Source organism: Arachis stenosperma, chromosome 10 (genome assembly GCF_014773155.1).
Source record: "Arachis stenosperma cultivar V10309 chromosome 10, arast.V10309.gnm1.PFL2, whole genome shotgun sequence".
Taxonomy (NCBI): domain Eukaryota; kingdom Viridiplantae; phylum Streptophyta; class Magnoliopsida; order Fabales; family Fabaceae; genus Arachis; species Arachis stenosperma.
Window position 1 is genome coordinate 61,844,283 of NC_080386.1, and position 26,450 is coordinate 61,870,732.

Genomic DNA, 26,450 nt, shown 5'->3' on the forward strand with positions numbered 1-26,450 from the left:
GTTGATCCTCTGTGGAGGGTAAAATCTTGCTAGAAATTTGTTTACAACATCTTCCCATGTGGTTAGGCTCTCCTTGGGAAATACTTCCAACCACTTTGTTGCCTTATCTCTGAGTGAGAAAGGTAACAAGAGTAGTTTGTAGGTGTCAAGGTGTACTCTATTGGATTTTACAGTATCACATATCCTCAAGAATGTGCTGAGATGTTGATTTGGATCTTCTTGAGCACTTCCTCCATATGAACAATTATTCTGGATTAGTGTGATGAGTTGAGGTTTCAACTCAAAGTTGTTAGCATGAATTATTTGCTTGAGGACGCTGCTGCCACAGTTTCCTAGATTTGGGTTGATGTAGGAGCCTAAGAATCTCCTCTCTTGCCCAGCTTGATTTTCAGCACCTCCTCCAACATTGTAGTACACTTCGTCTTCCATCGCGGTTGTGAGATCTTCTTCCACTGTTTCTTCTCCAATTATGCCTTTGCCTCTAGCCTCCCTCCTCAATCTAAGGAAGGTTCTCTCAGGTTCACTATCAAAAGAGGATGAAGGTTCTCCTCTTCTGCCTGTCATACACTTAACACACAGCAAGTCAAGGACAAGTGAAAGAATCCCTTAATTAAGATTAGTGGTTAGCTTGGTTGATGCAATTAATCAAACATTTAGAAGAGTGAAAATATAAACACTGAATAGTAAAAAAATGATCCCAAAAAAAGAGAAAGAAAAATAGAGATTAGAAGGGAATTTAAAGATTACAAAAAAAAAAAAAGAAAAAGAAAACAACAAGGTAGATGAAAGTGCTTAGTCTAGCTCTCCAATCAATTTAATCATTGTCAAATTCAAACCAATCCCCGACAACGGCGCCATAAAACTTGATGAGTTCGGATTCACTCCACTCCTAATAAAATTGATGAGTCCCCTCTTTGGCAAGCGCACCAAAATTATCGTCAACTAATAACCCACAGTGGAGTGGGATCGTATCCACAGAGATTGGTAGATTGAAACAATTTTAATTAATGGGTGAATTAGTTAAGCTTAGACAGAACAAGTTGTGAGTGCAGAAACATAAATGGTGGAAACATAAATGGCAAAAGAATAAATGAAAGCAATAAAGTGCAGAATTAGAAATGGCAAGAATGTAAAAAAGAGCGGGAATTTGCAGAATGTAAATGAAAGCTATAAAAGAATGGGAGAGATAAGAATGAGGAAATTCATTGAGATCAAGAGATATTGTCTCTTTGGATTAAATCCAGCTTATATCCTCTACAATCATGCAACTCATTAACCTCTTGGCAATCATGATTGATTGAGCCCCAATCCCTTGGTGACCCAATCTCTTAGATCTTGACCAATAGCCAATTCCTTGGTCTAATTGCTCATGAAGAGAGATATGCTTGATCCCTGATTTTACCACACATCCTTGTAGGTCCAAGTAGAGAAAGGATTATATGTCACCATATCCAAATACCAAAACCCAGATTTTACTCAAGTTTGAGAAGAGATTTCTAGCATGGCTTCATGTTTCCTTTTCCAAGGTTTCCATGAAACCCATTTTGCATTCAATATCTTTTCCAAGATAATTGAACACTAAGCATGAAAATTGAAATCCCTTCTAGTAAATCAAAGAGAAGATGAAGAGAAGAAGAAATTCACTATCATTAATCCATCAAGTACAATAGAGCTCCCTCTCTCAATGAGAGGGAATTTAGCTACACATAGCTCAGAAAGAAAGTACAAAAGATGGAAGAGATGAAGTGTAAAAAGTGAAAAACTCAAACTCCACAATCCCATTGAGATGGTGATCTGTGTATCCGTTCTTTTTATCTAATGCTTCCAAGGGTATTTATACTACTCCTAGATCTAAAAAATAAAGGAAATTACAAAAGTGAAAAGAAATTTACAATTTGAAGGGAAAAGAAACTCAACAAATGTGATCTTCCAGCTGGCGTGTGACTGGCGTTCCCCTGGCGTGTCATGCTTTCTTCATTTCAAGCTTGGCGTGCCATGCCTCACCCTCCAAGTGGCACGCCTTCCTCCATCACATCCCTGGCGCGCCATGCCTTCGAGCCAAAGTGGCACGCCCAGGGCATTTTAATTGACCCAAGTATCTTGGCGTGCCACGCCTTCGAGCCAAAGTGGCATGCCCAAGCCATTTTTCACATCTTCATGCTTTTGGAAACTTGTACCAGCGTGGGACGCCTAGGGTCTGGCATGCCACGCCCCTCTAAATGCTTCATCCTCTTGCTGGCGTGCCATGCCTCATCATCCAAGTGGCACGCCCAGTTCTAATGAGACTGGTGTGCCACGCCCTTCACTTGCCTTGGTTCCAAATGTTGGCGTGCCATGCCTGCATGTTCAAGTGGCACGCCAAAGTGGGACAATTGAGCTGGCGTGCCACGCCTTCGATACCAAGTGGCACTCCCAGCTTTGTTTGGCCTCCTTCAGTGCTGGCGTGCCACGCCTGATCATTCAAGTGGCACGCCTTAGTGAGGCTTCTTGAGCTGGCATGCCACGCCTTTGACATCAAGTGGCACGCCTAGCTTTTTGCTTTGCCTTCTTGTTCATTGGCGTGCCACGCCTGGTTGCTCAAGTGGCACGCCCAGACCTCATTAGCCTTCAACCGCTTCTCTGAATTGTTGTACCAGCGTGCCACGCCATGTAGCTCAAGTGGCACGCCCATTCAATTATGGGTCTCTTAGGCTTGGCGTGCCACGCCTTGATCCTCAAGTGGCATGCCCAAGTGAATTCTGGAGCTGGCGTGCCACGCCTTCGACACAAAGTGGCACGCCCAAGTGATGACTCTTCTAGGTGATTAGTTGGAGTGCCATGCCCAGCTTCTGGCGTGCCATACCACTTTGATGGTCTTCATTGTTGCTCTCTGGAATATTGTACCAGCGTGCCATGCCCAGCTTCTGGCATTTGTTCCAAGTGGCACGCCTGCTTCACACGCCCACTTGTTTAGTTGTTTCCTTCCCATTTTTGATGTCTTTTTTGCCTGAAATTCAACACAAACTAATTTCAAAGCAATGTACTATGATATTCATCAATTAAGGCATGAATTGCAATGATCAAATGAGATTATGCCTCTTTTATTGTCCTTTTTATGCAAGAAAAAGGGTAGATGATGTAAGTCATCAATACTCGACATGAAAAACCCGACCTGTGTCAAAGAAGTGCAACAACTCAATGGGTGACTGGCGGCCTTATCCAACTTTCTAGCCGAATCAGCCATAAAATCTCTCCCTTTCTACGCCACACTAAGGAAGGGAAAGAAGTTCAAATGGACACCGGAGTGCGAGCAAGCCTTCTAGGATTTCAAAAGATTCCTGGGATAACGACCCATTCTTACCCGACCACGGGAAGGAGAAGCACTCACATTATACTTTGCAGTAGGAAGTCGGGAAGTAGCCTCAGCACTAGTCAGAGAAGACAAAAGTGGACAACAACCTATATACTTCATCAGTAAAGCACTATCAAAAGATAGAAAAGTTCGCATACACTCTCATATTAACCTCTCGACGACTTCGTCCATACTTCCAGGCTCACACCATCAAAGTTCGGACCAACCAGCCCATGAAAGGCATTCTGCAGAAAACATATTTAGCAGGAAGAATCCTACAGTGGGCAGTCTAGTTGTTCGAATTCGATCTTCAATATGATGCTCGGACAGCCATCAAATCACAGTATATGGCTGACTTCATTGCAGAGTATACTGACACCCCAGAAATCCCCACAAATTGGAATCTCTATGTGGACGGCTCTTCAAATAAAATCGGAAGTGGAGCAGGTGTGATAATAGAAAGTAATCAGGGAACCCAAATCGAGCTCTCCCTGAAGTTTAAGTTCCCTGCTTCCAATAGTCAGGCTGAGTATGAGATGCTATTGGCTGGTTTAAAATTGGCTAAAGAGGTCGGAGCCCAAAAACTGGTTATCTTCAGTGATTCACAGGTCATCACCTCACAAATAGCAGGGACCTACCAAGCCAAAGATCCTGCCATGAAAAAGTACCTGGACAAAACCAGGGAACAACTCGGACAATTCCAGGAATATAAGATCCGATATATACCTCGGGAACAGAATGTTCAAGCTGACGCACTCTCAAAATTAGCCTGCACCAAACCAGGGGGCAATAATAGGAGCCTCATGCAGGAAATACTGCAAAACCCGTCAATCTTAGAAGAAGAAAAAATCCTAGCCATATCTGGTCAGGATTAAGGATGGATGACTCCCATAATCAGCTACCTCAAAGCTGACGCACTCTCAAAATTAGCCTGCACCAAACCAGGGGGCAATAATAGGAGCCTCATGCAGGAAATACTGCAAAACCCGTCAATCTTAGAAGAAGAAAAAATCCTAGCCATATCTGGTCAGGATTAAGGATGGATGACTCCCATAATCAGCTACCTCAAATCTGAGATACTCCCTACAGACAAGAAAGAGGTAAAGAGGTTAAAGCGAGAGGCATAGTATTACACCATCATAAATAATATCCTATACAAGAGAGGGATCTCGACGCCTCTACTAAAATGTGTGCCGACCTCTAACACAAAAGAGGTCTTGGAAGAAATACACAGTGGCACATGCGGCAACCATCTCGAAGCACGAGCTCTTGCCAAGAAAGTAATTTGAGCCGGATTCTTTTGGCCGACTTTGGAAAAAAATAGCCATTGAGTTCGTTAAGACATGTCCACCATGTCAAAAACATGCCAACTTCCATATCGCCCCACCAGAGGAACTCATCAGCATAACATCCCCTTGGCCATTTGAAAAGTGGGGATTCGACCTCCTCGGGCCCTTCCCCCAAGGATCGGGACAGGTCAAGTTTCTCATTGTAGGGGTAGATTAATTTACAAAATGGATTGAGGAAGAGCCCCTAGCCAATGCCACAGCACAAAGAAGTCGAAAATTCCTATATAGAAATATTATCACAAGGTTTGGGGTCCCTTACTCCATCACCACAGACAATGGCACTCAATTCACAAACGCAGGCTTTAGAAAATTGGTAGCCGACTTGAAAATAAAGCACCATAGGACGCAAACGAAGCCTGCGCTGAAGAGCTCCCACAAGTCCTTTGGGCATATCGGATAACTCCACATTCCACCATAAAGGAATCACCCTTCCGATTGGCTTATGGAATGGAGGCAATGATACCGGTAGAAGTTGAAGAAGGATCTCCCAGAACGATCCTCTACAGCGATGAAGCCAACTCCCAACTTGAAAAGGAAGAGCTCGACCAACTTCCGAAAGTCCGAGAAAGAGCTCGGATCAGAGAAGAAGCGTTAAAACGTCGTATGGCCTCAAGGTACAATCGAAAGGTAGTGCAGCAAAGCTTCGTCAACAATGACCTTATCTTAATCCAAAATGATATCGGAACAAGTCGACCCAGTGAGGGAAAGCTAGCGGCTAACTGGAAAGGACCCTACCGAGTCACAGAGGTGCTGGGAAAAGGCTACTACAAAGTGTCCGAACTCAAGGGGCGAGAGCTACCAAGGTCATGGCACGCCTGCAACCTAAGAAGGTATTATAGTTAGAGGTAATGAAAAGATCTTAGGTTAGAAGTGCACTCTTATTTCTAAAAAGGTTTTTTAACGAGGCACCAAGACAAAGTTTTGCAAAATTACTTGACTTAAATAGGGTAAGCACCCACATGTATATATTTGCATATTTTTTATTTCAAATAAAGTTTTTTTAGATTTTCTACAAATGCTCTTTATTAAGACGCATTAATATGAAAATGCAAAAATTCATCACCCGATTATAAAGCTACAGATCGGCAAAGTGAAAACCAAATTCACTACATGACAAGGTCAACAAAATGAAAACCGAATTCATCCAAAGTCAGCCAAGCGAAATGCACTACCCAATTTATACAAAATCGGCAAAGATGAAAAGCGATGAAAACAGAATAATGCAAGAAGTTATCAAAAGTGATCGATAGGAAAAGACTTGACGAGGTCTTAACAAAAATAGGTTGCTAGAAATAACTTAAAGTCGGACCGATATAAAGAAGTCGGACCAGTCAAACAGCAAAAGTTATAAAAACTAAATCCATAGAAAAGGTGCCTGGCCAGTGCTGAAAATGGATTACTAGAAATAACTTAGAAAGGACCGACATGACGAAGTCGGCCTAAAAAGCTACAAAAGTTATAAAAAGTAATCCATAAAAAGAGACCTGACAAGGTCCAAATAAAATGGATTCCTAGAAATAACTTAGAAAGGACCGACATGATGAAGTCGGCCTAAAAAGCTACAAAAGTTATAAAAAGTAATCCATAAAAAGAGACCTGACAAGGTCCAAATAAAATGGATTACTAGAAATAATTTAGAAAGGACAGACGTGACGAAGTCGGCCTAACAAGCTACAAAAGTTATAAAAAGTAATCCATAATAAGAGACCTGACAAGGTCCAAATAAAATGGATTACTAAAAATAACTTAGACAGGACTGACATAAAGAAGCCAGATGATGAATCCATAATTGATGATGTTTTTTTGTTAGAATTGAATGGATTTTATCACATAAACTTGCACTTGATTCCTCTTGATGCTTTATTTGATCTATTTTTATTCCATTTGCCTTCCATTCGATGTCTTGATATTGTTTGTTAGTGATTTCAGGTGTATAAGGTAGGAATGTGTTGGAGAAAATGGAAAGAGAGCATGCAAAGTGGAGGAAATATGAAGAATCAAAGGAGAAGAGTTCTGAGACATGTGCATTAAGGACACTTATGCTCATTTAACTTATCTTCTGATGTGAGGGTTGATCAAGTGAGACTAATCCATTATAATTGTCATAGATGTGGTTCTAACAAGGAAAGGATCTCTAGCTCACTCCAAGCCAAGACCCCTTTTTATGCTTTCAATCTTTCATATTTTGTTATGTTAATCTCTTTCATATTTTACTTGTTTATATTACACACTTGGTTCTTTAATTGCTTCATTAGTTCAATCATTACAATTTTGCATGTTCTTTTACTGCTTTATATGTTCATCTCTTCATTGAAAACCCCTTGATCACTACAACCAAAATTTGCACACTCATTGCCATTGAGTGATTCCTAGGGAGAACGACCCGGGAGCTAAATACTCTTGATTGATATTTTGTTTGAATTGTGATAACATTTGATCGATGGTCAATTTGTTGGGTTAGGACTATACTTACAACGCCGACTCCATTTTGATGATCAAATTCCTAACCTATGCAATTTGGCCACTCGTCAAATTTGGCGCCGTTGCTGGGGATTTCACTTTGAGTGCAATTAGTGCCGTGATTTTGGTTGTGTAAATATGTGAATGGTGTGAATACTTGATTTCTGGTTTGCTACTTGGCACTAGTTGTATGTACTACTTTCCTCTTTAGTAATTTTAGTAGTTATAAGTTGTTAAGTTAGCTTTTGTTAACTTGCCTGCTTGTGTTTTGCTTTTCATAATTACATGCTTTCGTTGCCTCCTCAGTTGAATGACACGGTCGCTTCCAGACCCAAGCTTGGCCACTTTTAATCCAGAAATTGAAAGAACTTTAACTCGTATAAGGCAAGCTCGGCGCCGGCTAGCTTTTGTGAATAGTGAATCGGGTTCCCTTGAGGATCACTCCTATTCACTATCACCAACCATTCGTGACTCTAATTCTTTGATCAACGAGGAAACTCTATATTCATCTATGGGGAGTACTGAATTCTCTTTGAGTGACTCAGGTGACGCTGTCATGGTGGACCCTCCACGAAGATCCGCTGAAGTACAATGGGCTACCTGGGGAAGATCTGCTGAAGCACCTTAAGGATTTCCAAGTTGCATGTGCAACCGCAAGGAGACATGGGGTAGATGAATCTGCAGTGTTGGTCTTTGCTTTCCCTTTATCTTTGGAAGGGAAAGCAAAGGAATGGTTTTATACTCAGCTGAGTGAAATTAGATCCAACTGGGACTTGTTGCATAAGGATTTCTTGGAAAAGTTCTACCCTCCTCAGAAAACAGACATGTTTCGAAGAGAGATCTCTTGTATTGTGCAACAAGATGGAAAGATCTTGTATGAATACTGGGAAAGATTCAAGAAGTTATTAGAAGCTTGCCCTCACCACCAGATTGATGAGTTGGTTCTGATAAGTTATTTCTGTCAAGGGATGCAACACCAAGATAAGCTTCTCCTAGATGCCGCGAGTGGGGGATCATTGACCAAAAACAAGACTACAACAGAGGCATGGGAAGTTATATCGGACCTAGCCGACTCAACTCAACACTCCCGGGCAAGGACTCCACATCCAAAAGCATTGAGTGAAGTTTCTCCTTCTAGAGATGCTATTTTGACTAAGACCCTTAGTGAAATGACGATCTTGTTGCGTCAAATCACCCAAGGTCAAAAAATCCCTCAAGCTTTGATAAATGCTCCCCCTCAACCTCCTAGGATTGAAGAACCACCAAGGATATGTGTTGTTTGTGCTTGTACTACTCATTACACAGATGAGTGCCCTCAAATCCAAGAGGACACTACATTGGCGGTTGCTAATCCTTATCCACAAAGGACCAATTACAACCAAGGACCCTACCAACATGGAGGTAATCAAAACCAAGGATGGAGAGATAACTCAAACCAAAGGTTGAACCAAGCTCCCCAAGCCAACCTAACCAAAATTCTCAAGCCTATTACCCCCAACACCCCCAAGGTCTGCAACAATATCAACAACCCCCACAACCTGAATCTCAAGTGAAGTACCAACATCCAAATAATAGATCCAATCCTTCTGAAGCTAACCAAGCCCCTCCTCCCAATCAAACCCACATGAATGACACAATCCACACCTTCATGCAAGAGCAAAGAAAGTTTCATAAGAAACAAGATGCATACATGGCTACAATAGCCGAAGCCCTTACCCGTTTGACCCTCCCTCCTCAAACTGCACAAAGCACCCAACAAGCTTCAACCTCAAGTAGTTTACCCTCTCAACCTTAACCCAATCCTAAGGGGAGCATAAATGGCATTACTCTCCGAAGTGGTACTAAGTTGGACAAGAATGTTGATATACCCGCAAAGGCAAGTGAGAAGACCAACAATGATGAGGTAGGAGAAGAGGTGGAGATGACAAAGGGTGAAGATGAAAATGTTGACAGAAGTGAGGAGGAGCCACCAAAAGTCAAGGAGCCAAAGAGAAAGACCTTGCTTGAAGAGCCTTCACCCATTCCATTCCCAACTTTGGTCAAGAAGGCAAAGAAGCAAGAAGATCTTGACCCCACTTTGGTGGAAGTTTTTAAGAAAGTTGAAGTTACCATCCCTCTCTTTCAAGCCATTCAACAAGTGCCGAAATATGCCAAGTTCCTTAAATATGTGTGCACTCACAAAGACAAGCTTGGCAATGTTAACAAAAAGCCGGTAGATGATTCAATCTCTTCTTTGCTTCCTGAAAAATATAATGATCCTAGCCCATGTTTGGTGACTTGTTTGATTGGTGGGATTAAGTTCATGGATTGTATGTGTGATTTGGAAGCGTGTGTGAGCACCATGCCACTGCCCGTATACCAAAGATTGAACTTACCACCTCTCAAAAGATCCGGGGCAAGGTTTGTCTTGGCTGACAAGAGTATTGTGTCTGTGGTTGAAATTGCAGAGAACGTCATAATCAACATTCAATGGTTGCTTTTTCCGGTTGACTTCCACATCTTGGAGACTCTACCTATTAATTCGACTAACCCATCATCAATACTCCTTGGAAGGCCATTCTTGAAGACGGCCCGTTTCAAGCTAGACGCACACTCGGGAGTCTATTCTTTTGAGTCGGATGGCGAGTTAGTCAAGTTCACCCTGGAGGAGTCCAACAAACCCACTCTTAAGGCCTATTCCATTTTTGGGCATGACATAGTTGAAGATAAAGTGATTGAGGATGTCAAGGAACAAGAAAAAGAGGAGTTTGCCAAGAAGTCAAATTCAAAGGATCATGCTCAACCCAAGAATGCCAAGGAGTTGGAGATTTTCCTCCTTGGGGAAGTTTCTAAGTGACCAATGAAGCCATGCAAGTCCAACTTAGGACTCTAAACCAAAGTGCTTGGTGGGGGACACCCCACCAAGGTGACATTTTTCTAACTCTATCTCTTGTTTATAGCTTTTTGAATTACTTGTTTTCTTGTGATATAGTGATTAGCGTAGGTTGGGTTTAATAACTTTGAGTTAATGAGGATAGAATTCCTTGTGGAATGTGATTGTATGTTTGTTTGGGTGATTTGGGGTTGGTATGTTGATTTGCCAAGGTTAGGAACCTTAGTTTTATGGAGAAAAGAATTTTTTGAAGCAGGGCATTTGTGCGTCCACAACTCCTTGTGCGCAAGCTGTGTTTTTCGCCATCTGTGCGGGCGCACAAGCCTATGCGTCCGCACACACTTTGACATGCCCTCTGGTGGCAGCGCCAGCACAGCTGCGTGCATACGCACACATTCCCTTTCGTGTCTTGTTTGTGCGGTCGCACAGACGTGTGCGTCCGCACACCGCTTGTAAGCCCCTCTGGTGGGAGCGAGGGAATGGCTTGTGCGAGCGCACACCTTCCCCTTTCTTATCGTCTGTGCATGGGCACGGACCTGTGTGCACTCGCACATATGCTTTTATCTACAAGTTAAAAAAAAAGTCCTTCTGTGCGTTCGCACCTTTTGGTGAATTCGCACACCCATTCGCAACCTCTTTGGTTGCAGCGATCGCACGCTGTGTGCGTTCGCTCCCTCTCTAAGTTGTCGCTGTTGTGCGTCCGCACAGGCCCCTGTGCGTCCGCACAGGTCGCTAACTAGGCATTAATAGGGTGAGCTGCACTGTTAAGGGGCAGCATTCTTTTCTTTTCCTTTCTTCTTCTTGCTCTCTCTCTCTCCCTCTCCTCCACCCAGTCTTGCCAGTCAGTTGCCGCCGGCCACCACCACCATATCTCTACTTTTCTCTTATTTCTCTTCTTTCTTCTTTCCTTCTTCTCTTTTCTTCTTTTCTCTTAATTCACCATCGGTTAATTTTCTCTTCCGGTCAAGCCAACGGCCGTGATTTCACAGTGGCTATAATAAGTGCCATTATTCCCGCCTAGTTCTTGTTCTACTCAACCTTCATACCAAAGGTTCATAGTTTTATTTTCCTTTTTTATTTCTTTTTTCCCATTTTTGCTAATATTGTTGCATTTGCTTTCATTTCTTTTATGTTGTTTGGATTAAATTTGTTGCTTTCTTCTTATTGTTTTCTTGTATTGCAAAGTGTTGTTTCTTGATTATTGGGTTGCTTGTTATCAATTTTAAGCTTAATTGTGATGGGTTTGCACATTGCATATCGTATGTTTGATAAAATGCCTCAATGAACGTCTTGTTTGATTCATATGACTTGGCCATCATATGTTTTCAATTTCTCTTTTGTTAGGCATTATGTATGAATTGTGCAACTTCATTTGTGAATTTTGATGTTGATGAATTTGTGTCACCAATACATTTCCATGCTCACATGCTTTGAGTTCAACCACCCATGTTTGCCAAGAAATTATGTATTTTGTCAATGGGTGAGGATAAGTAGCAATTGCATTGTGTTGATAGAATCAAAGTTCAGTGTTCATCTTGGAATCAAAATTGAGTAATCCTTTTACAAACGTTCAACTTTTAGTGATGTCTTGATCAAACATCTTTTGGCTTCAAATTAAAGAACATTTTATATGTGATTACCATTTGTCGATGATGAACAATTGACCTTTCTTTTTTGGTGCTTGCTTAGAGTTGTTTGCATGTCTATGTTTCACTTTCTTGCAACATGAGCACTTAGTTGTGAAGCTTTGAGCCTTTAATTGAATTGAGAGTGTGATTGCCGTTGTGTGTGGCTGGTGTGTATGTTCTAACTGCGCGCACCATTGGAATATATACACCGTTATTCTTGTGAATCACATTATCTTCAAGCTTCCAATTAAGAATTTAGTTTTCTTGATTTTATTAAGTGTTTCCTCCTTGTTCTAAATTTGTTGTTGTTCTGTTACCTGAATTTTCTTCTGCTTTCACATAGGATGCGGAAAAAGTGTAAGAAACTGGTTGCTTTATGGTGCACGAAATTGTTGTTCATGTGTTAATATTCATTGCTTGTTCATTCCCTGGTAATGGCGCCAAAAACATGATGCCAACACCATGGTTTCTATATAATTTTTCCACAATTTCGCACAACTAACCAGCAAGTGCACTGGGTCGTCCAAGTAATACCTTACGTGAGTAAGGGTCGATCCCACGGAGATTGTTGGTATGAAGCATACTATGGTGACCTTGTATTTGTCAGATAGGCAGAATAAATAGTTATGGGTTTCAAAAATTAATAATAAAATAATTGAAAAGGGATAGGAATACTCATGTAATTCAATAGTGGGAATTTCAGATAAGCGTATGAAGATGCTGTGCTCCTCTTGAATCTCTGCTTTCCTACTGCTTTCATCCAATCCTTCTTACTCCTTTCCATGGCAAGCTGTTTGTAGGGCATCACCATCATCAATGGCTACTTTTAATCCTCTCGGGAAAATGGTCCTATGCGCTGTCACTGCACGGCTAATCGTCTGGAGGCATCACCCTTGTTGATAGCTACATCCCATCCTCTCAGTGAAAAAGGTCCAAATGCTCTGTCACGGCACGGCTAATCATCTGTCGGTTATCAATCAGGCTGGAGTAGAATCCAGTGATTCTTTTGCGTTTGTCACTAACGCCCAGCCTTCAGGAGTTTGAAGCTCGTCACAGTCATTCAATACTGGAATCCTACTCGGAATACCACAGACAAGGTTAGACTTTCGGGATTCCCAGGATCCTACTCGGAATACCACAGACAAGGTTAGACTTTCTGGATCCTCATGAATGCCGCCATCCATCTAGCTTATACCACGAAGATTCTGTTGGGGAATCTAAGAGATATGCGCCCGGCCTAAGGTAGAACGGAAGTGGTTGTCAATCACGCGCGTTCATAGGTGAGAATGATGATGAGTGTCACGGATCATCACATTCATCAAAGTGAAGTGCAACGTATATCTTGGAATAAGAATGAAGATGATTTGGATGGAAAACAATAGTAATTGCATTAAAACTTGAGGTACAGCAGAGCTCCACACCCTTAATCTATGGTGTGCAGAAACTCCACTGTTGAAAATACATAAGTGAAAGGTTCAGGCATGGCCGAAAGGCCAGCCCCCAAAACGTGATCACAGGATTCAAAATACAATCCAGGATGATAATATGATAGTAAAAAGTTCTATTTATAATAAACTAGCTCCTAGGGTTTACATGAGTAAGTAATTGATGCATAAATCCACTTCCGGGGCCCACTTGGTGTATGCTTGGGCTGAGCTTGATCAATCCACGAGCTGAGGCTTTTCTTGGAGTTGAACTCCAAGTTATGACGTGTTTTGGGCGTTCAACTCCGGATCATGACGTTTTTCTGGCGTTTAACTCCAGACAGCAGCATGTACTTGGCGTTCAACGCCAAGTTACGTCGTCAATTTCCGAATAAAGTATGGACTATTATATATTGCTGGAAAGCTCTGGATGTCTACTTTTTCAGAGTTTTGCTCAAGTCCCTCAATTTCAGCCAGAATTTACCTGAAATCATAGAAAAACACACAAACTCATAGTAAAGTCCAGAAATGTGAATTTAACATAGAAACTAATGAAAACATCCCTAAAAGTAGCTTGAACTTACTAAAAACTACCTAAAAACAATGCCAAAAGGCGTATAAATTATCCGCTAATCACAACACCAAACTTAAATTGTTGCTTGTCTCCAAGCAACTGAAAATCAAAGAGGATAAAAGAAGAATATATAAATTCCAGAATATCAATGAATATCATTTATAATTAGATGAGCGGGACTTGTAGTTTTGGCATCTCACTTTTTCCTTTGAAGTTTAGAATGATTGGCTTCTCTAGGAACTTAGAATTTCGGATAGTGTTATTGACTTTTCTAGTTAAGCATGTTGATTCTTGAACACAGCTACTTATGAGTCTTGGCCGTGGCCCTAAGCATTTTGTTTTCCAGTATTACCACTGGATACATAAATGCCACAGACACAAAACTGGGTGAACCTTTTCAGATTGTGACTCAGCTTTGCTAGAGTCCCCAGTTAGTGGTGCCCAGAGCTCTTAAGCACACTCTTTTGCTTTGGATCACGACTTTAACCACTCAGTCTCAAGCTTTTCACTTGGACCTTCATGACACAAGCACATGGTTAGGGACAGCTTGATTTAGCCGCTTAGGCCTGGATTTTATTTCCTTAGGCCCTCCTATCCATTGATGCTCAAAGCCTTGGATCCTTTTTACCCTTGCCTTTTGGTTTTAAGGGCTATTGGCTTTTTCTGCTTGCTTTTTCTTTTTCTTTCTATTTATTTTTTTTCGCCATTTTTTTACTTTTCACTGCTTTTTCTTGCTTCAAGAATCAATTTCATGATTTTTTAGATCATCAATAACATTTCTCTTTGTTCATCATTCTTTCAAGAGCCAACAATTTTAACATTCATAAACTACAAGATCAAAAGACATATGCATTGTTCAAGCATTCATTCAGAAAACAAAAGTATTGTCACCACATCAATATAATTAAATTAAATTCAAGGATAATTTCGAAATTCATGTACTTCTTGTTCTTTTGAATTAAAACATTTTTCATTTAAGAGAGGTGAAGGATTAATGGATTTTATTCATAGCTTTAAGACATGGTTACTACATACTAATGATCATGAAGTAGAGACATAAAACATAGATAAACACAACATTAAAAATCGAAAAGCAGAAAGAAATAAGAACAAGGAATGAATCCACCTGAGTGAAGGTGGCGCCTTCTTGAAGAACCAATGGTGCTCTTTGAGCTCCTCAATGTCTCTTCCTTGCTTCTGTTGAATGATTCCTAGTAATTTTGGTGTTCCTACCCTTAGTTGCTTCCAATTTTTGTGTGGAGGACAATTTATCCCTGAGGTATCTCAAGGATCTCTTGATTTGCAGTCAAATGTTCTACCACTGAGCTATAAACCCTTTACATGAGTCTTTCCATCTCCCATGACTCAGAGGTGGAAGCTTTTGTCTTCCCTTTTTTTTTCTTCTTCTTTTTTTTTTTGGACGTCTCTGGCCTTAGGTGCCATTAATGGTTATGGAAAAGCAAAAAGCTATGCTTTTACCACACCAAACTTAGAAAATTGCTCGCCCTCGAGCAAGAGAAGAAAGAAAAGATGAAGAAGAAGAAGAAGATATGGAGGAGATGGAGGGATGTGTGTAGTCGGCTATATGGGTGGGTTTGGGTGGGAAAGAGTTTTGAATTTTGAAGGTGGGTGGGGTTTATGGGGAAAAGTGGGTAGAAGTGAGTGGTGAATGAAAAACAGAAGGGATGACCATGAATGGAGAGAGAGAGAGGGCGAGGTAGGTGGGGATACTGTGAGGTTCACAGATCCTGAGGTGATCCTGTGGGGTCCACAGATCCTGAGGTGTCAAGGAATTCCATCCCTGCACCAAATAGGCATGTAAAATGCCTTTGCACACCATTCTGGCGTTTAAACGCCGAGTGGTGCACATTTTGGGCGTTCAACGCCCATGTAAAGCATGTTTCTGGCGTTGAACGCCAGTTTCATGCTTGTTACTGGCGTTCAGTGCCAGCTTTTCTTTTCTGGGCACATTCCTGGCGTTTAGCACCAGAATGTTGCTTGTTTCTGGCATTCAGCGCCAGAATGATGCTCTGTTCTGGTATTGAACGCCGGCCAGATGCATCTTACTGGCGTTGAACGCCAGCCTGTGCTTCCTCTAGGGTGCGAATTTTTTTCTGCTGTTTTTGACTCTGTTTTTAATTTTTATGATTTTTTTTGTGACTCCTCATGATCATGTACCTAATAAAACACAAAATAACAATAATATAGAATAAAATAAAAATTAGATAAATAAAATTGGGTTGCCTCCCAACAAGCGCTTCTTTAATGTCAATAGCTTGACAGTGGCTCTTATGGAGCCACAAGGTGATCAGGTCAATGTTGTGTAGTCCCAACACCAAACTTAGAGTTTGGATATGGGATCTTAACACCAAACTTAGAGTTTGGCTGTGGCCTCACAACACCAAACTTAGAGTTTGACTGTGTGGGCTCTTCTTGACTATGAACTGAGAGAAGCTCTTCATGCTTACTCTCTTCTGTCACAGAGGGATGGCCATGTGCCTTAAACACAAGGTAGTCCCCATTCAATTGAAGGACTAATTCACCTCTGTTGACATCTATCACAGCTCCTACTGTGGCTAGGAAAGGTCTTCCAAGGATGATGCAATCATCCTCTTCCTTCCTAGTGTCTAAGATTATGAAATCAGCAGGGATGTAAAGGCCTTCAACCTTTACTAACACGTCCTCTACTATTCCATAAGCTTGTCTCAATGACTTGTCTGCCAATTGTAATGAGAACAAGGCAGGTTGTACCTCAATGATCCCCAGCTTCTCCATTATAGAGAGTGGCATAAGATTTATCCCTGACCCTAGATCACACAGAGCTTTTTCAAAGGTCATGGTGCCTATGGTACAAGGTATTAAGAATTTTCCAGGATCTTGTTTCTTTTGAGGTAGAATTTTCTGAATCCAAGTATCTAGTTCATTAATGAGCAAGGGGGGTTCACTTTCCCAAGTCTCATTACCAAATAACTTGGCATTCAGCTTCATGATAGCTCCTAAATATTGAGCAACTTGCACGAAATTGTTGTTCATGTGTTAATATTCATTGCTTGTTCATTCCCTGGTAATGGCGCCAAAAACATGATGCCAACACCATGGTTTCTATATAATTTTTCCACAATTTCGCACAACTAACCAGCAAGTGCACTGGGTCGTCCAAGTAATACCTTATGTGAGTAAGGGTCGATCCCACGGAGATTGTTGGTATGAAGCATACTATGGTGACCTTGTATTTGTCAGATAGGCAGATTAAATAGTTATGGGTTTCGAAAATTAATAATAAAATAATTGAAAAGGGATAGGAATACTCATGTAATTCAATAGTGGGAATTTCAGATAAGCGTATGAAGATGCTGTGCTCCTCTTGAATCTCTGCTTTCCTACTGCTTTCATCCAATCCTTCTTACTCCTTTCCATGGCAAGCTGTTTGTAGGGCATCACCATCATCAATGGCTACTTTTAATCCTCTTGGGAAAATGGTCCTATGCGTTGTCACTGCACGGCTAATCGTCTGGAGGCATCACCCTTGTTGATAGCTACATTCCATCCTCTCAGTGAAAAAGGTCCAAATGCTCTGTCACGGCACGGCTAATCATCTGTCGGTTCTCAATCAGGCTGGAGTAGAATCCATTGATTCTTTTGCGTTTGTCACTAACGCCCAGCCTTCAGGAGTTTGAAGCTCGTCACAGTCATTCGATACCGGAATCCTACTCGGAATACCACAGACAAGGTTAGACTTTCCGGATTCCCAGGATCCTACTCGGAATACCACAGACAAGGTTAGACTTTCCGGATCCTCATGAATGCCGCCATCCATCTAGCTTATACCACGAAGATTCTGTTGGGGAATCTAAGAGATATGCGCCCGGCCTAAGGTAGAATGGAAGTGGTTGTCAATCACGCGCGTTCATAGGTGAGAATGATGATGAGTGTCACGGATCATCACATTCATCAAAGTGAAGTGCAACGTATATCTTGGAATAAGAATGAAGATGATTTGGATGGAAAACAATAGTAATTGCATTAAAACTTGAGGTACAGCAGAGCTCCACACCCTTAATCTATGGTGTGCAGAAACTCCACTGTTGAAAATACATAAGTGAAAGGTTCAGGCATGGCCGAAAGGCCAGCCCCCAAAACGTGATCACAGGATTCAAAATACAATCCGGGATGATAATATGATAGTAAAAAGTTCTATTTATAATAAACTAGCTCCTAGGGTTTACATGAGTAAGTAATTGATGCATAAATCCACTTCCGGGGCCCACTTGGTGTATGCTTGGGCTGAGCTTGATCAATCCACGAGCTGAGGCTTTTCTTGGAGTTGAACTCCAAGTTATGACGTGTTTTGGGCGTTCAACTCCGGATCATGACGTTTTTCTGGCGTTTAACTCCAGACAGCAGCATGTACTTGGCGTTCAACGCCAAGTTACGTCGTCAATTTCCGAATAAAGTATGGACTATTATATATTGCTGGAAAGCTCTGGATGTCTACTTTTTCAGAGTTTTGCTCAAGTCCCTCAATTTCAGCCAGAATTTACCTGAAATCATAGAAAAACACACAAACTCATAGTAAAGTCCAGAAATGTGAATTTAACATAGAAACTAATGAAAACATCCCTAAAAGTAGCTTGAACTTACTAAAAACTACCTAAAAACAATGCCAAAAGGCGTATAAATTATCCGCTAATCACAACACCAAACTTAAATTGTTGCTTGTCTCCAAGCAACTGAAAATCAAAGAGGATAAAAAGAAGAGAATATACTATAAATTCCAGAATATCAATGAATATCATTTATAATTAGATGAGCGGGACTTGTAGCTTTTTGCTTCTGAAAAGTTTTGGCATCTCACTTTTTCCTTTGAAGTTTAGAATGATTGGCTTCTCTAGGAACTTAGAATTTCGGATAGTGTTATTGACTTTTCTAGTTAAGCATGTTGATTCTTGAACACAGCTACTTATGAGTCTTGGCCGTGGCCCTAAGCATTTTGTTTTCCAGTATTACCACTGGATACATAAATGCCACAGACACATAACTGGGTGAACCTTTTCAGATTGTGACTCAGCTTTGCTAGAGTCCCCAGTTAGTGGTGCCCAGAGCTCTTAAGCACACTCTTTTGCTTTGGATCACGACTTTAACCACTCAGTCTCAAGCTTTTCACTTGGACCTTCATGACACAAGCACATGGTTAGGGACAGCTTGATTTAGCCGCTTAGGCCTGGATTTTATTTCCTTAGGCCCTCCTATCCATTGATGCTCAAAGCCTTGGATCCTTTTTACCCTTGCCTTTTGGTTTTAAGGGCTATTGGCTTTTTCTGCTTGCTTTTTCTTTTTCTTTCTATTTATTTTTTTTTCGCCATTTTTTTACTTTTCACTGCTTTTTCTTGCTTCAAGAATCAATTTCATGATTTTTTAGATCATCAATAACATTTCTCTTTGTTCATCATTCTTTCAAGAGCCAACAATTTTAACATTCATAAACTACAAGATCAAAAGACATATGCATTGTTCAAGCATTCATTCAGAAAACAAAAGTATTGTCACCACATCAATATAATTAAATTAAATTCAAGGATAATTTCGAAATTCATGTACTTCTTGTTCTTTTGAATTAAAACATTTTTCATTTAAGAGAGGTGAAGGATTAATGGATTTTATTCATAGCTTTAAGACATGGTTACTACATACTAATGATCATGAAGTAGAGACATAAAACATAGATAAACACAACATTAAAAATCGAAAAGCAGAAAGAAATAAGAACAAGGAATGAATCCACCTGAGTGAAGGTGGCGCCTTCTTGAAGAACCAATGGTGCTCTTTGAGCTCCTCAATGTCTCTTCCTTGCTTCTGTTGAATGATTCCTAGTAATTTTGGTGTTCCTACCCTTAGTTGCTTCCAATTTTTGTGTGGAGGACAATTTATCCCCTGAGGTATCTCAAGGATCTCTTGATTTGCAGTCAAATGTTCTACCACTGAGCTATAAACCCTTTACATGAGTCTTTCCATCTCCCATGACTCAGAGGTGGAAGCTTTTGTCTTCCCTTTTTTTTTCTTCTTCTTTTTTTTTTGGATGTCTCTGGCCTTAGGTGCCATTAATGGTTATGGAAAAGCAAAAAGCTATGCTTTTACCACACCAAACTTAGAAAATTGCTCGCCCTCGAGCAAGAGAAGAAAGAAAAGATGAAGAAGAAGAAGAAGATATGGAGGAGATGGAGGGATGTGTGTAGTCGGCTATATGGGTGGGTTTGGGTGGGAAAGAGTTTTGAATTTTGAAGGTGGGTGGGGTTTATGGGGAAAAGTGGGTAGAAGTGAGTGGTGAATGAAAAACAGAAGGGATGACCATGAATGGAGAGAGAGAGAGGGCGAGGTAGGTGGGGATCCTATGAGGTTCACAGATCCTGAGGTGATCCTGTGGGGTCCACAGATCCTGAGGTGTCAAGGAATTCCATCCCTGCACCAAATAGGCATGTAAAATGCCTTTGCACACCATTCTGGCGTTTAAACGCCGAGTGGTGCACATTTTGGGCGTTCAACGCCCATGTAAAGCATGTTTCTGGCGTTGAACGCCAGTTTCATGCTTGTTACTGGCGTTCAGTGCCAGCTTTTCTTTTCTGGGCACATTCCTGGCGTTTAGCACCAGAATGTTGCTTGTTTCTGGCATTCAGCGCCAGAATGATGCTCTGTTCTGGCATTGAACGCCGGCCAGATGCATCTTACTGGCGTTGAACGCCAGCCTGTGCTTCCTCCAGGGTGCGAATTTTTTTCTGCTGTTTTTGACTCTGTTTTTAATTTTTATGATTTTTTTTGTGACTCCTCATGATCATGTACCTAATAAAACACAAAATAACAATAATATAGAATAAAATAAAAATTAGATAAATAAAATTGGGTTGCCTCCCAACAAGCGCTTCTTTAATGTCAATAGCTTGACAGTGGCTCTTATGGAGCCACAAGGTGATCAGGTCAATGTTGTGTAGTCCCAACACCAAACTTAGAGTTTGGATATGGGATCTTAACACCAAACTTAGAGTTTGGCTGTGGCCTCACAACACCAAACTTAGAGTTTGACTGTGTGGGCTCTTCTTGACTATGAACTGAGAGAAGCTCTTCATGCTTACTCTCTTCTGTCACAGAGGGATGGCCATGTGCCTTAAACACAAGGTAGTCCCCATTCAATTGAAGGACTAATTCACCTCTGTTGACATCTATCACAGCTCCTACTGTGGCTAGGAAAGGTCTTCCAAGGATGATGCAATCATCCTCTTCCTTCCTAGTGTCTAAGATTATGAAATCAGCAGGGATGTAAAGGCCTTCAACCTTTACTAACACGTCCTCTACTATTCCATAAGCTTGTCTCAATGACTTGTCTGCCAATTGTAATGAGAACAAGGCAGGTTGTACCTCAATGATCCCCAGCTTCTCCATTATAGAGAGTGGCATAAGATTTATCCCTGACCCCAGATCACACAGAGCTTTTTCAAAGGTCATGGTGCCTATGGTACAAGGTATTAAGAATTTTCCAGGATCTTGTTTCTTTTGAGGTAGAATTTTCTGAATCCAAGTATCTAGTTCATTAATGAGCAAGGGGGGTTCACTTTCCCAAGTCTCATTACCAAATAACTTGGCATTCAGCTTCATGATAGCTCCTAAATATTGAGCAACTTGCACGAAATTGTTGTTCATGTGTTAATATTCATTGCTTGTTCATTCCCTGGTAATGGCGCCAAAAACATGATGCCAACACCATGGTTTCTATATAATTTTTCCACAATTTCGCACAACTAACCAGCAAGTGCACTGGGTCGTCCAAGTAATACCTTATGTGAGTAAGGGTCGATCCCACGGAGATTGTTGGTATGAAGCATACTATGGTGACCTTGTATTTGTCAGATAGGCAGATTAAATAGTTATGGGTTTCAAAAATTAATAATAAAATAATTGAAAAGGGATAGGAATACTCATGTAATTCAATAGTGGGAATTTCAGATAAGCGTATGAAGATGCTGTGCTCCTCTTGAATCTCTGCTTTCCTACTGCTTTCATCCAATCCTTCTTACTCCTTTCCATGGCAAGCTGTTTGTAGGGCATCACCATCATCAATGGATACTTTTAATCCTCTTGGGAAAATGGTCCTATGCGTTGTCACTGCACGGCTAATCGTCTGGAGGCATCACCCTTGTTGATAGCTACATTCCATCCTCTCAGTGAAAAAGGTCCAAATGCTCTGTCACGGCACGGCTAATCATCTGTCGGTTCTCAATCAGGCTGGAGTAGAATCCATTGATTCTTTTGCGTTTGTCACTAACGCCCAGCCTTCAGGAGTTTGAAGCTCGTCACAGTCATTCGATACCGGAATCCTACTCGGAATACCACAGACAAGGTTAGACTTTCCGGATTCCCAGGATCCTACTCGGAATACCACAGACAAGGTTAGACTTTCCGGATCCTCATGAATGCCGCCATCCATCTAGCTTATACCACGAAGATTCTGTTGGGGAATCTAAGAGATATGCGCCCGGCCTAAGGTAGAACGGAAGTGGTTGTCAATCACGCGCGTTCATAGGTGAGAATGATGATGAGTGTCACGGATCATCACATTCATCAAAGTGAAGTGCAACGTATATCTTGGAATAAGAATGAAGATGATTTGGATGGAAAACAATAGTAATTGCATTAAAACTTGAGGTATAGCAGAGCTCCACACCCTTAATCTATGGTGTGCAGAAACTCCACTGTTGAAAATACATAAGTGAAAGGTTCAGGCATGGCCGAAAGGCCAGCCCCCAAAACGTGATCACAGGATTCAAAATACAATCCAGGATGATAATATGATAGTAAAAAGTTCTATTTATAATAAACTAGCTCCTAGGGTTTACATGAGTAAGTAATTGATGCATAAATCCACTTTCGGGGCCCACTTGGTGTATGCTTGGGCTGAGCTTGATCAATCCACGAGCTGAGGCTTTTCTTGGAGTTGAACTCCAAGTTATGACGTGTTTTGGGCGTTCAACTCCGGATCATGACGTTTTTCTGGCGTTTAACTCCAGACAGCAGCATGTACTTGGCGTTCAATGCCAAGTTACGTCATCAATTTCCGAATAAAGTATGGACTATTATATATTGCTGGAAAGCTTTGGATGTCTACTTTCCAACGCCGTTGAGAGCGCGCCAATTGGAGTTCTGTAGCTCCAGAAAATCCATTTCGAGTGCAGGGAGGTCAGATTCCAACAGCATCAGCAGTCCTTTTGTCAGCCTTTTTCAGAGTTTTGCTCAAGTCCCTCAATTTCAGCCAGAATTTACCTGAAATCACAGAAAAACACACAAACTCATAGTAAAGTCCAGAAATGTGAATTTAACATAGAAACTAATGAAAACATCCCTAAAAGTAGCTTGAACTTACTAAAAACTACCTAAAAACAATGCCAAAAAGCGTATAAATTATCCGCTCATCACTTTACCGGTTGTGAAACCTTCAACCCATGCATCACTACCATGTTTCATGGGTCAACCGAGTAACAAACCGGACATCTTGATCAACCAAAGAGAACAGTTCCAATACGATAGCTTTAAGAAAAGGTCAATCCATTGGGAATGGACACTCAAGGTCCCGATCAAGTACAAAGCAGATATCCATGAGCGCATTGCCTCACTTCATTGGGAATTTTTAGAGCAAGACCCAATCGAAGTCAATGAAACCATGGTGTGGGAATTCTATGCCAACTACCAAAGATGGGAAGTAGAGTCGGTATTCCTCCGGGGAAAGAGGTTGGATACTTCCAACCAGGCTCTTGAAGCTATTCTGAAGATCCCCCACATTCCGCCCGAAGAGGATGACTATCCTTGGATTAAGGCGAAGGCGTCCAAAGGGAGGATGTCTCTGACTCCCATACTTCAAAGAATTGGCCGTCCTGGTGCTTCATGGGAGTTTAGCAAAAGGAGAAATTCTGTTCTTGCGACTATAGCTTACTCCGATTTGAATGCCGAAGCTCGTATATGGCATCAAATTGTAGCGGACTATATCATTCCCAGCACTCATGTTACCCATATGAGATTCAAGACTGTGTTGCTACTTTGGGCTATCATGGAAGGAAAGAGCATAGCCATTGTGCCTTTATTACGCACATCGATATGGAAATTGATCGAGAAAAAGAACATCAGCATTCCTTTTCCATCGATGGTGATGCGTTTAGCAACAACAGCAGGGGTAGAATGGCGTCCGCATGATATCATGTTCATGGTTCCTAAAGGCAGCACGTTCATCCCGAGGGGCGATTTTGAAATATTAACCACCCCTTCCAAGAGGAAGACACCCATAGCACCACCACCAAGTCTACAACCTCATCAACTGCTTTACCCATTCTCCGTCCTCTTCCCAAATTGTTCGAAGACATCTTGCACGATATCCACCGTAAGGAGCATTTGGAGCAAAAGCGTTTCGAGTGGATAGCGGCAAGGCTAGAAGGAAGAGACCCCAGCCCAAATCCTAGATCTTCATCCGAGCCAGCTGGGGAAGAGTATGATGTGGTTGATCAACCACTTCTGAGTCCACCAGCTGAAGGTGGCCCCCTTCTTCACTCTCCCGGAGCATAAGCATGCACGGAGGACCGTGCACATACTAAGTGTGGGGAAGGATCTATGATTCCAAGGGGGTAAAAATTTCTCCTTTCAAGACACTTTTGCAATATTTTTTGTAGTACTTTTCCTCATTTTGAGTAGTTTTATTTTTATTGCATTTTGCTTGGTTAGTTGTAAATATTTCTCTGTCGTATGGATCCTTAGTAGTTAGTATTTGCATGTTGCATGATAGAATGAATAAGTTGATGAAACACCAAGGAATATCCATGAGATCTTTTCTAGGGCGTAAGCATACCATTGATTGAATTGAATAAATGTGGTGTTTTCCAACTTGCTTGAAGTATTTTGTTTGCAGAACATGGGAAAGAACTCGAACAACATACCTTGTGAGTTTTGAGCCGTAATAAATGGTTGCACTTTTCAACCATAATGTTGTTCTTGTGTGGTTATTACTCCTTTTTTATTGTGATCATTGATTTGCATGATTCCTTATGTCCTGTGTTTGTCTTTGAATGCATTTAGCATGATTGAGACCATGTTTGATGATAACCTCACTAACCTATATGGCCAACCCTTGCATGCACCTTTGTGAACCCCCTTTGAGCCTATGAATCCCCTTTGTTCTGATAATAGCACATTGCTCCCCTTAATCGAAAAACCATTGATGTCCTTGAATTACTCTTTGATTAGCTTGGGTGGATTAATGTGTAAATTCTATGTGTGAGGAGAAACTTGGGAATACATTGGTGATAGAAGCATTAATTCAAAAAGTTTTGGCAATTAGGTAAAGCTCATGCATTTCACTAATGAAGACATATGCATTCATAGTTCAATTTAAAAAAAACTTGTGCATAATAAAGTATGAAATAAAGAGCTAAATAAAGGATGCATATGCCATGTTTGAAAAGAAAATGCATGAGTGAGGTGAGTTAGAAAAAAAAGAGAAGAGAAAAGAAAATGGGTAAATAGGGTATGCTAATATGTGTATATAGGTGATATAAGATTAAGTGGACATTCAAGCTAATCAAAGAGCTAATTCCTTAAGTCCACTTGACCATATCTCATCCTACCTAAACCCTAGCCCCATTACATCCCTTTAAAGACCTCATGATAATTGTTATTCATGCATTAAATACTAGTCGATTGTTGGATGACTTGTAAATCTTTGAAAAGCATGAAAAAAAGGAGAATTGAGTGGTTAAACCCTAAACACTAAGTGAATTGAGTACATACACATCCGGTGAGGGGTTCGATCACTGAAGTCTATGTTCTTACGCCTTATATCATATGTTCTTGTAAGTTGTTTGATTGTTTAATTTTGAAAATTTCAATTCAATTCTTTGGACTTTGATCTTAGTGAATGCACTCTTTGCATTAGCCCGAAAGCTTTCTTGTGATGGATTGGAATTTCATAATTTGTTTCCACCAACTCTCATTGTAGCACATGTAGGTGATTAGCTTAGGATAGTTGCATACATCTAAATATTTTATAGAATAAGTCATTTTTCCCTTTCATCTATCTCCTTTGAATGTGTTTAGCATGAGGACATGCTAGTGTTTAAGTGTGGGGGAATTGAGGAATCCATAATTGATGATGATTTTTGGTTAGAATTGAATGGATTTCATCACATAAACTTGCACTTATTCCCTTGAATAGCATGCTTTTGATCTTTCCTCCCAAATTGTGCTTGATTGTGAAAACATGCTCATTTATACTTTATTTGATCTATTTTTATTCCATTTGCCTTCTATTCGATGCCTTGATATTGTTTGTGAGTGATTTCAGGTGTATAAGGTAGGAATGTGTTGGAGAAAATGGAAAGAGAGTATGCAAAGTGGAGGAAACATGAAAAATCAAAGAGAGAAGAGTTCTGAGACGTGTGCGTGAGCACAGTCCCCTGTGGGTCTGCATAAGAACCCAATCAGAGCATGATAAACCACTATTTTATGGTTTACCTTGTGCTTAATTGAGTGGATTTTATCAATCTTTCATAAACTTATTCATACTAAATGCATGGGTTTTACATTCTCCTTCCTGAATTTGTGCTCTGACTGAAAACATGCTTCTTTGGTCTTAATTTTGCTATGTTTAATCCTCTCTTATTACCATTCGATGCCTTGATATGTGTGTTAAGTGATTTCAGAGATTACAAGGCATGAATGGCTTAGAGGATGGAAAGGAAGCATGCAAAAGTGGAAGCAATACAAGAAGTTGAAGGAACTGCAAAGTT

General features: G+C 40.9%; 1 protein-coding gene and 1 non-coding gene across 2 annotated transcripts; one reads left to right on the forward strand and one right to left on the reverse strand.

The window, feature by feature from the left end:
* Positions 1–3,678: 3,678 nt before the first annotated feature.
* LOC130957175 (uncharacterized) lies at positions 3,679–9,976 on the forward strand. The gene is made up of 3 exons (XM_057884046.1): positions 3,679–3,939; positions 7,686–8,648; positions 8,948–9,976. Exons 1-3 carry the CDS (start codon positions 3,679–3,681, stop codon positions 9,974–9,976), a joined length of 2,253 nt encoding a protein of 750 aa, XP_057740029.1.
* Positions 7,965–8,071, reverse strand: LOC130958289 (small nucleolar RNA R71). Its single transcript, XR_009077419.1, has one exon. It is a non-coding gene; the product is annotated as a small nucleolar RNA R71 (small nucleolar RNA).
* Positions 9,977–26,450: the final 16,474 nt, after the last annotated feature.

Excerpts from the sequence above, each read along its gene's own strand:
- LOC130957175 (XM_057884046.1), top strand. The coding sequence starts at position 3,679 with ATGGCTGACTTCATTGCAGAGTATACTGACACCCCAGAAATCCCCACA. Across the intron at positions 3,940-7,685 it reads TTATCTTCAGTGATTCACAG|GTGACGCTGTCATGGTGGAC; the intron begins GTCATCACCTCA and ends TGAGTGACTCAG. Across the intron at positions 8,649-8,947 it reads TTACCCCCAACACCCCCAAG|GGGAGCATAAATGGCATTAC; the intron begins GTCTGCAACAAT and ends CCCAATCCTAAG.